At 37.4% G+C, this 12,004-nt stretch overlaps 1 protein-coding gene across 1 annotated transcript; it reads left to right on the top strand.

Annotated features, from left to right (window-relative positions):
- The first annotated feature begins 8,787 nt into the window (after positions 1 to 8,787).
- On the top strand, positions 8,788 to 9,750 carry LOC102950374 (olfactory receptor 52N1). The gene has a single exon (XM_007083264.1). The coding sequence runs from the start codon at positions 8,788 to 8,790 to the stop codon at positions 9,748 to 9,750; it is 963 nt and encodes a 320-aa protein (XP_007083326.1).
- Positions 9,751 to 12,004: the final 2,254 nt, after the last annotated feature.

Genomic DNA, 12,004 nt, shown 5'->3' with positions numbered 1-12,004 from the left:
GCAAACTATATATCTGGTGAGGGGTTAATACCCAAAATATATAAGCAATACTCACTCTAAATGTCAGTGTCAATAAGCAAGCTTGTACAAGATGTATACAAAGAAATTTTTCAGGCTGGAAAGGAGTGGCAGAATATATTCGACATGGTGAATCAAAAAAATATTCAGCCAAGAATTCTTTATCCAGCAAAGCTGTAATTCAAATAGAAGGAGAGATAAAAAAAAATTCCCAGACTAACAAAAACTAAACGAGATCATGACCACTAAATCAGCCCTGCAAGAAATTTTAAGGGGAATTTCCTGAGGAGATAAAAAATGAAGCAAAACAAAAAAGACCAAAAGCATCAAAGACTAGAAAGGAATAGTGAACACCACCAGAATCTCCAACTCTACAGGCAGCACAATGCAAGAAATCCATATCTTTCAGTACTCACTCTAAATGTCAATGGACTAAATGCTCCAATCAAAAGACATAGGGTAACACAATTGATAAGAAAACAAGATCCATCTATGTGCAGTTTACAAGAGACCCATTTTAGACCTAAAGACACCCTTGGATTGAAAGTAAGGGGATGGAAAACCATATATAATGCTAATTAATTAGCATTCACCAAAAGAAAGCCAGAGTAGCCATATTTATATCAGACAAGCTAGATTGCAGAATAAAGACTTTAACATGAGATGAAGAAGTGCATTAAGTCATACATAATTAAGTAGTTTATCCACCAAGTAGATTTAACAATTGTAAACATTTATGCCTCCAACATTAGAGAACCCAAATATATAAACCAACTAATGACAAACATACAGAAACTCATTGATAATAAAACTGTAATAATAAGGGACCTAAGCACCCCACTTACAACAATGGACAGATCATCTAAGCAGAAAATCAATAAGGAAACAATGGCTTTGAATGACACACTGGATTGGATGGTCTTAACAGATACATTCAGAACATTTCATCCTAAAGCAGTGGAATACACATTCTTCTTGAGTGCACTTGGAACATTCTTCAGAATAGATCACATACTGGGACACAAATCGCCATCAACATGTACAAAAAGATTGAGATCATATTGTGGATATTTTCAGACCACAACGTTATGAACCTCAAAATCAACCACAAGAAAAAATTTGGAAAGACAATGTATACTTTGAGATTAAAGAACATCCTACTAAAAAATGAATGAGTTAACCAAAAAGTTAAAGAGGAAATTAAAAAGTACATTGAAGCCAATGAAAATGATAACACCATGGCCCAAAACATCTGGAATGTAGCAAAGGCAGTCTTAAGAGGGAAGTATATAGCAATCCAGGTCTTCCTAAAGAAGGGAGAAAGGTCTCAGATAGACAACCTAATCTTGCACCTTAAACAGCTAGAAAAAGACCAGCAAATAAAATCTAAAAACACAGAAAATTGGAGATAATAAAGATTAGAGCAAAAATCAATGATATCAAAAACAAAAAAAACAAAACAAGCAAAAAAAAACAGTAGAACAGATCAATGAAACCAGTAGCTGGGTCTTTGAAAGAATTACCAAGATTGATAAACCCCTGTGCATTTTGATCAAAAAGAAAATGAAAAGGACCCAAATAAATAAAAAGAATGAAAGAGGAGAGATCACAACCAACACTGCAGAAATACAAAGAATAATAAGATAATATTATGAGCAATTATATGCCAATAAACTGGGCAATCTGGAAGAAATGGACAAATTCCTAGAAACATACACTATCAAAACTAAAACTGGAAGAAATAGCAAATTTGAGCAAAACCATAACCAGTAAAGAAATTGAATAAGTAATCTAAAATCTCCCAAAAACCAGAGTCCATAGCTGGAAGTCTTTCTAGGGGAATTCTACTGAACATTTAAAGAAGACTTAACACCTATTCTTTTGAAGCTGTTAAAAAAATAGAAATGAAAGGAAAACTTCCAAACTCATTTTGTGAGGTCAGTGTTACCTTGAATCCAAACCAAAGTTCCCACTAAAAAGGAGAACAATACACCAATGTCCCTGATGAACGTGGGTGCAAAAATCCTCAACAAGATACTAACCAACTGGATCCAACAATACATTAAGAGAATTATTCACCACAATCAAGTGGGATTTATACCTGGGATGCAGGGTTGGTTCAATATCCACAAATCAATCAATGTGGTACATCACATTAATAAAAGAAAGGACAAGAACCACATGATACTCTCAAGAGATGTAGAAAAAGCATTTGACAAAATACAGCATCCTTTCTTGACAATAACCCTCAAGAAAGTAGGGATAGAAGGATCATAACTCAAGATCATAAAAGCCATATGCAAAAGACCCACCACTAATATAATCCTCAATGGGAAAAAACTGAGAGCTTCCCCCCTAAGGTCAGGAACACGATAGGGATGTCCACTCTTGCCACTGTTATTCAACATAGTATTAGAAGTCCTAGCCTCAGCAATCAGACAACACAAAGAAATGATAGGCATCCAAATTGGCAGGAGGATATCAAACTTTGGCTATTTGCAGACATCATGTTACTCTATATGGAAAACCCATAATATTCCACAAGAAAACTGCCAGAACTGATTAATGAATTCAACAAAGTCACAGGATATAAAATCAATGCACAGAAACCTGTTGCATTTCTATACTCCAATAATGAAGCAGCAGAAAGAGAAATCAAGGAATCAATCCCATTTACAACTGCACCAAAACCCATAAAATATGTAATAATAAAACTAACCAAAGAGGTGAAAAATCTATACACTGAAAATTATAAAAAGCTTGTGAAAGAAATTGAAGAAGACACAAAAGAATGGGAAAAGGATTCCATGCTCCTGGATAGGAAGAAAAAATGTTGTTAAAATGTCGATAGTACCCAAAGCAATCTACATATTCAATGCAATCCCTATCAAAATAACACCAGCATTCTTCACAGAGCTAAAACAAATAATCCTAAAATTTGTATAGGGAACCAGAAAAGACCCTGAATAGCCAAAGCGATCTTGAAAAAGAAAACCAAAGCAGGAGGCATCACAATCCCAGACTTCAAGCCATACTACAAAGGTGTAATCATAGAGACAGCATGGTACTGGCAAAAGAACAGACACTCAGATCAATGGAACAGAATAGAGAACCCAGAAATGGGCCCACAAACGTATGGCCAACTAATCTTTGACAAAGCAAGAAAGAATATCCAATGGAATAAAGACAGTGTCTTCAGCAAGTGGTGCTGGGAAAACTGGACAGCGACATGCAGAAGAATGAACGTGGACCACTTTCTTACACCATACACAAAAATAAACTCAAAATGGATGAAAGACCTAAATGTGAGACAGGAAGCCATCCAAACCCTCAAGGAGAAAGCAGGCAAAAACCTCTTTGATCTTGGCCACAGCAACTTCTTACTCAACACATCTCCAGAGGCAAGGGAAACAAAAGCAAAAATGAACTACTGGGATCTCATGAAAATAAAAAGCGTCTGCACAGCGAAGGAAACAATCACCAAAACTAAAAGGCAACTGACAGAATGGGAGAAGATATTTGCAAACGACACATCAGATAAAGGGTTAGTGTCCAAAATCTATAAAGAACTTATCAAACTCAACACCCAAAAAACAAAGAATCTAGTGAAGAAATGGGCAGTAGACATGAATAGACACTTCTCCAAAGAAGACATCCAGATGGCCAACCAACACATGGCAAAATTCTCAACATCACTCATCCTCAGGGAAATAACAAATCAAAACCACAATGAGATACCACCTTACACGTGTCAGAATGGCTAACATTAACAACTTAGGCAGCAACAGATGTTGGTGAAGATGCAGAAAACGAGGGTCTCTTTTGCATTGTTGGTGGGAATGCAAGCTGGTGCAGCCACTCTGGAAATCAGTATGGAAAGTTCCTCAAAAAACTAAAAATAGAACTACCCTACAACCCAGAAATTGCACTGCTAGGTATTTATCCAAGGGATACAGGTGTTCTTTTTCGAAGGGACACATGCACCCCCATGTTTATAGCAGCACTATCAATAGCCAAAGTATGGAAAGAGCCCAAATGTCCATTGATGGATGAATGGATAAAGAAGATGTGGTATATATATATATATCCCAGTGGAGTATTACTCAGCAATCAAAAAGAATGAAATCTTGCCATTTGCAACTACGTGGATGGAACTAGAGGATATTATGGTAAGCGAAATTAGTCTGTCAGAGAAAGACAAGTATCATATGATTTCACTCATATGAGGACTTTCAGATACAAAACAGATGCACATAAGGGAAGGGAAACAAAAATAATATAAAAACAGGGAGGGGGACAAAACGTGAGGGACTCATAAATATGGAGAAAAAACAGAGGGTTACTGGAGGGGGTGTGGGAGGGGGGATGTGCTAAATGCGTAAGGGGCACTAAGGAATCTACTCCTGAAATCATTGTTGCACTATATGCTAGCTAGTTTGGATGTAAATTAAAAAAAAAAAAGAATTAGAAAGCCATAGGATGTACATGCCCATGTAAACTGGCCAAAGGCCCCAGTATAAGACAAACGGGGCAAAGGCTCCCAGTATAGAACAAATGGGGCAAAGACCCCAGTATAGAACAAACGGGGCAAAGACCCCAGTATAGGATAAAGGTATAGGAATAGGAAATCTCTGGGTGGAAACATCCAAGATTGGGTAAATAAGATTAGGTAAATGGGCCAAAGGCCCCCAGTATAGGACACTAGCAGAAAGCTCCTTTCACAGGAAGGAAGGGCCAAATTAAGTAAATAGGCAAATATGGCTATAGACTGCAGGTAGGCAAAGTTGCACAGAGCAGAGCTAATTAGCAAAAGAAAGATGCCTTGTTTACATGCTCTGTCTTTCTTGTCCCCTAAGACAGTTTAGGTAAACAGAGTTGGGGTCTCATGTCTGTTGTAAACAACCATCTGTCAGGAGCCAGGATTTTGTTTTGTATTGACCCAAACCCCTAACACCACATATCTTCAAAATCCCCTTTTCCCCACGCCCATGAGTTAATGTTCACGGTTTGCGTCTCTTTGTGCACATGCATCACACTTGTAAGCCTTCTGATTTTAATAAAAACAGAGCAACGACCCCTATCCGGGGCTCTTGTCTCCTCCCAGACATTAGCCTCTCTCATATTTTCAATCCTGCATCCTGCTCTCCTGCTGGACAAGAGAGAATTTCAGACCCAGAGTCTATGACACTCATCAAGATAAAAAGCTTCTGCACAACAAAGGAAACAATCAGAAAAACTAAAAAGCAACCAATGTAATGGGAGAAGATATTTGCAAATGACATATCAGATAAAGGGTTAGAGTCCAAAATCTGTAAAGAACATATTAAACTCAACACCCAAAAAACAAATAATCCAGTGAAGAAATGGGCAAAAGACAGGAATAGATACTTCTCCAAAGAAGACATCCAGATGGCCAACTGACACACAAAAGAGTGCTCAACTTCACTCATCATCAGGGAAATTCAAATCAAAACCAGAATGAGATATCACCTCACACCCAGAACGGCTAAAATTAACAACTCAGGCAATGACAGATGTTGGTGATGCTGTGGAGAAAGAGGAAATCTTTGTCGCTGATGGTGGGAATGCAAAGTTGTGCAGCCACTCTGGAAAACGGTATGGTGGTTCCTCAAAAAATTAAAAATAGAACTACCCTATGATCCAGTAATTGTACTATTAAGTATTTGTTCAAAGGACACGGGTGTGCTGTTTCAGACAGGCATTTGCACCCCAATGTTTATAGCAGAGCTATTGACAATAGCCAAAGTATGGAAAGAGCCTAAATGTCCATTAACAGATGAATGGATAAAGAAGATGTAAATATATATATATTATGAAGTATTACTCAGCAATCAAAAAGAATGAAACCTTGCCATTTGCAACAACCTGGATGGAACTAAAGCGTATTATTAAAATTAGTCAGAGAAAGACAAATATCATGTGACTTCATTCATATATGGAATTTAAGATATAAAACATGAACATAAGTTAAGGGAAGCAAAATAATATAAAAACAAGGAGGGGTACAAAACATAAGAGACTCTTAAATATAGAGAACAAACAGGGTTGCTGGGTGGGGGGGTTGGGCTATATGGGCAAGAAGCATTAAGGAGGGCACTTGTTGAGATGAGCACTGGTTGTTATATGTAGGCGGTGAATCATTGTATTCTACTCCTGAAATCATTATTGCACTATTTGCTAACTAACTTGGATGTGAATTTAAAAAATAATAATAACTGAAAAGAGATGCTATATAGTCCAAAATAATCCATATAAAATGTTAAAAATAATGGGTAAATTTATGAAGAACACTAAATACAAGATTACACATAAAGCTCATTTTTTTACAAAGCTTATGTAATTTTTATTCCCAAGTTTTTCACCACCAATTTTGTACATGACATTGTGCTAAGTTTTGGAAAAGATATAAGATAGGTCTGTCTTACAAAAGGAATTAATTCTGAAAGTCTACTCCATTTCAGATCTACTATGCTATGTTGTACCTATAAAAAATATGCCTTCAAGAGTCCTAAGCTATGATTTGGGACAAAATAATTCCTAAGACAATTCCCAATGGCTAAGCTAGGTTCCTTGGGACCCAGATATATCCGATTCCTAATTATCTTTTTTTTCTTATTATAAAAACACACATGGGAAATAAATTCTCCTCTGAGACTGTAGTAGAAATAAATGGGGCAATTAAGTTTTTCCAGCTCCAAAATTTAGAATATCACACACACACACACACACACACATGCATGCACGAGCATACGCACATGCGCCCAAACACAGACACAGAATAGAAAAGTTCCCACCTCCACCTGCCACTTTATGGTGTCAATATAGGTATTAGATTTGTCTTGCAGGACCAAAATCATCACATAGAAATGAATATGACTTGATCTGTGGATATGTCTTCAGTTTCTCGAAGAACTCCAGTAGCTTTCAGGGTGAGCAGATTTCTGAATTTGGGCTGCATTCTTATTAAAGGGGTGGGTGCTAATTATGATAGCTGACCCAGGAGGAGGCATAAGAGAGTTGCCATATAGGGTTATTCTCCTGACCTTTGAAAAGCCACAGTGTACCCCACTATAAGGCAGATTTTACATACTGGCTTATTTGCTCCATTTTCACTTTGGATAAAAACACTAATGTTTCAGCGCCTGAAATACAATCCATATGGGGAGTATTCTAAAGAGAAGTAATCAGTCCCACTGGCTGTTCAAGATACAATTAGCATTTCCAAAAGAAAATGATTTACACTGCCATGGGAGAAAACAAAAGAGTGATGACAGCCTTATTCCGTAGTTTTCTGTTTCTCGTCTACTGTTCCTTTTAGGAAATTGCTTACAGTTCATCTCATAGTTATAATCGTTGAATTATTTCACAGTTCAAAGAGCTCCTATATTTCATATACTCAGCCTTAATCTTTTAAAAAATAAAGATAAAAGATTTTATAAAAGACATATGAGGAGAGAAGAGTCAAGTTTATACAATCTTAGATTTCCAACAGACACATCTCTGAGGTGGCAGGGAGGTCACCTCTCATTTGTCCAGAAAGTACTATAAATTTTAACATTGATATTTTTTATCCAAAGAGATGGTTTTCCCTTCAACAGTCCCTCTATAGGACCATCTCCTGTATTTTACTACTTGTAGTTTTTCCCCTAAATTAGCACATTCCAGTCCAACATAGCCCTCTTTTTCAGACTTCCACATCTTATTTGCATCCATCATATGCTCATAACTTTGTTCTTATCTCCTCACAGTCTACTATCACACCAAATATTCTCCTTTTTACTATTCATAAACGTTTTGTCATTCCTTATTCTTCCACGGCTTCCTTTTCTATGGCCTTTAAAAAATGTGTGGAACATCTCCTTTATACTAGAATAAATTAGTTTTGGAGACGATGTAGGCTGAGAAATATTTGATTCTATGGCTCCCTGAAATTGTGGTTTAGAAAGAAAATAAAGTGCTGTTCTAAAGGAAATGTCAATTGTTTTAGTTTCAGATGATGAGTATCTCCATTCACCCTAGGGTCCACTGGAAGAGACTGTAGCCTTAGCACATTAATGTCTCATAAGTTACTGCATTCCCAGTGATACTTCACCCACTATTTATGATGCTAGTGATCCAAAAGCAGAAATAGGTGGCCATTTGATGATATTAGGAAGGGGATTACTATGTTTTTTACCTTTAATATTATGATTCATAGTTTTCTCAATTTAAGTTTCCTTCAAACCAAAAGGGGGGAGTGTTGGACTAAAATTAGCCCACTAAAATCATTGTCAGGGTGTTCACCAGTTAAGACTGATTACCTTAAAGGTGAGTCCACAAGAACCTTTGAAAATTATTAACATTTCAGAATGGAATAGGTATATCTGACTAAGATAATGAGCCCTTAGAACATGTCAAATATTTCATCAATCCTTGATCATCCAGTTAGTCACTTAGTGGCCAACTCAGCCTGGAGAATGAACTGTAAATTATGATAACCAAAAACCGTGGACACATCCAGATTCAGCACATCCACTAAATTCAGTCAGTTCATCTTCCCAATATCTAATGTGTAAGTAATGGACCCAAACAGTGTATATGTCACAAAGTCAACATAAAAGATCATATTTAGTGATTGACCTACAAGAAAGACAAATTAGCATTTATGAAGAAGAAAATCCTGCTGGTGAGTTACTCTCTGGACCTTTCTTTTTTCCTGCTTACAGAGTAATTCTGTAACTTCTGTACCATGAACTTGCAACAGGTGTTATGTCATTCCTAAATGACACCAGCCTAACTCCAGTTTCATTCATCCTAAATGGCATCCCTGGGCTGGAAGAAGTACATTTGTGGATCTCCTTCCCCCTGTGTACCATGTACAGCATTGCCATCACAGGAAACTTTGGTCTTATATACCTCATTTACTCTGAAGAAACCCTCCACAGACCTATGTACATTTTCCTAGCCCTTCTATCCTTCACAGATGTGCTCATGTGCACCAGCACTCTTCCCAACACCCTCTGCATATTGTGGTTCAACCTCAAGGAGATTGATTTCAAGGCCTGCCTGGCCCAGATGTTCTTTGTGCACACTTTCACAGGAATGGAGTCTGGGGTGCTCATGCTCATGGCCCTGGACCGCTATGTGGCCATCTGCTATCCCCTGCACTATGCTACTATCCTCACAAATTCAGTCATTTCCAAGGCTGGACTCCTCACTTTTCTTAGAGGTGTAATACTTGTTATCCCTTTCACTTTCCTCACCAAGCACCTGCCATACTGCAGGGGCAATGTCATACCTCACACCTACTGTGACCACATGTCTGTGGCCAAGATATCCTGTGGCAATGTTAGGATCAATGCCATATATGGTTTAATGGTTGCCCTCCTGATTGGCGGCTTTGACATCCTGTGCATCACAATCTCCTACACTATGATCCTCCGGGCAGTTGTGAGTCTATCATCAGCAGATGCCCGGCAGAAGGCCTTTAGCACATGCACTGCTCACATCTGTGCCATTGTCATCACCTATGTCCCAGCCTTCTTCACCTTCTTTACTCACCGGTTTGGGGGACACACCATTCCTCCACATATACACATTATTATGGCTAATCTCTACCTGCTCATGCCTCCCACAATGAACCCTATTGTGTATGGGGTGAAAACCAAGCAGATACGAGAAATTGTTATTAGATTCTTGTTTAAGGGAAAGGACAATTCTCACAACATTTAAGTAGAGTCTTCTTAGAAGTTAGAATTCTCTTATCCAGGTTGAGATAACCAAGTCTGTAGGGAACTCTACAAATGAAAGCAGTTATCTGGCCACAGGAAATATTTTCATGGAACTTTAATTCTCCTACCTCTTTTTATTTATTTTTATTTTTTTATTTTTTTAATGTTTATTTACTTTTAAGAGAGAGAGAGAAAGAGAGAGAGAGAGAGACAGAGTGTGAGCAGGGGAGGGGCAGAGAGAGAGGGAGACACAGAATCCTAAACAGGCTCCAGGCTCTGAGCTGTCAGCACAGAGCCCAATGCAGGGCTTGAACTCACAGACGGCAAGATCATGACCGGAGCTGAAGTCGGATCCTTAACTGACTGAGCCACCCAGGCTCCCTCTTCCACCTCTTTTTAAAGAGGTAGACACTATGTTCATGTAGACAAAGACTCTCTCTTCTGAAATTCCATGTTCTTCATATACTTAGGGGAGAGTGGTTGGGTCACCAGGATGGGAGTTGAACTTTTTTAAGATTTTAAATCCCTGCTAAAACATGAGCTGTGCTCATCAAAGTCTTAGTATCTCAACATTCTCCTGCCAAAACCATTTGGAGTTCATTCCTCTTTCCCAAGTTCTTTTCTCCTGCTTTCATTCCTGAGTTTATCAACTGTATATTCAGCAGTGCATACATATGTTCACCAGAGAACTTTTAAAAGATGTAAGTTGCAGCATATTCATAACACACAGAATGTATGTCCATCAATATCCAAACTGAATAAATAAGTAATTGTGATCTATTCAAGTATAATGTGGAGTGAGAGAGACCAAATAATATGTATTCTATGATTTCATTTAGATAAAGGTCACACGCATGTAAAACTAATTTGTAGTCGTAGAAATCAGGATGATGTTTAACTTTGAGAATAAAGGCTCAGATAATGATGAAACAGAGTATGAGGGGTGCTTCTGAGGTGCTGCCACTGATTTAGTTCTTGATCTGAATGGCAATTACAGGGTGTATCCGCTTGGTGATACTTATGATGTGTGCTCTTTTTTGCATGAATATTATAGTTCAATAAAATATTTATTTAAAATAATATGTCTTGGGTACACTCTCTGATCTCTCTATACTGAAACATTTTCTTCCTGTACTCTCTGTCCATGACTAACAAAGTATATATATTTTGTTTTTATAGGATGCTAAATTTAGTGTAAATAATATGTATATTTGTACAAATTATGATCAGACAACACACACAAGAGAATCATAAAAAAGTAAAAAAACTCCATCTTGAAAATCTCTTCCATTTAGTTTCTTTCCAGAGATAGCATCATATGTGTATTTTTTTTCTTTTTGGTGATTTCTTCTTTTACTCCAAGCTATGTTTAAACTTGAATTTGACTACAAACTACCCTGTTACAGACAATGAGGACTGTAACTCAATTACAATGTTTATCACCTTTGTGTGATAATATCTGTGTGTGTGATTTATGTATGTGTGTGCATATAGTGTATATATGTATATACCTGTACATGTATTTATATATTTATTAAATGTGTTTTTATAATTTCCTTCTTTCTATATTTCTAACCTCAATGTTTATAAGATATATTTATTTTATTTTATTTTTAATTAAAAAAATTTTAATGTTTATTTATTTAGAGAGAGAGGGAGAGGGGTGCCTGGGTGGCTTAGTCGGTTGGGCATCCGACTTGGACTCAGGTCATGATTTCACAGTCCATGACTTCAAGCCCCACATCAGGCTCTGTGCTGACAGTTCAGAGCCTGGAGCCTGCTTCAGAATCTGTGTCTCCCTCTCTCTGCCCCTCACCTGCTCACACTCTCTCTCTCCTTCAAAAATAAATAAACATTAGAGAGAGAGAGAGCACGAGTGGGGGAAGGACAGAGAGAGAGGAAACAGAGAATATGAAGACTGTGCTGGCAGCACAAAGCCTGACATGGAGCTCAAACCTATAAACCATGAGATCATGACCTAGGCTCAAGTCAGACACTCAACTGACAGCCACCCAGGTGCCCCAAATCAGATATATTTTTGACTTCCTAGTCTTAAGATTATTACTACTGCTATGATTCCAGAAATCTTCCTAGATTTGTTTATAATTTGATTATAATAGTTGAAAGCTAATAAACAGTACTTGAATTCCTATGATTATATGAATAATGATAAAAATATTGAGTATGAATATGTATTACTTTACAACGAAGTCAGGATTACATTTCTTTCTATATTTTGTCCAATGTAACCATCC

This window comes from Panthera tigris, chromosome D1 (genome assembly GCF_018350195.1).
Source record: "Panthera tigris isolate Pti1 chromosome D1, P.tigris_Pti1_mat1.1, whole genome shotgun sequence".
In the NCBI taxonomy this organism is placed as follows: Eukaryota; Metazoa; Chordata; class Mammalia; order Carnivora; family Felidae; genus Panthera; species Panthera tigris.
The sequence above is the reverse complement of the archived record's forward strand: the minus strand, read 5'-3'. Positions and strand labels throughout refer to the sequence as shown.

Bases quoted from the DNA above. Each gene is read 5' to 3' on its own strand.
- LOC102950374 (XM_007083264.1), top strand. From the start codon at position 8,788: ATGTCATTCCTAAATGACACCAGCCTAACTCCAGTTTCATTCATCCTA.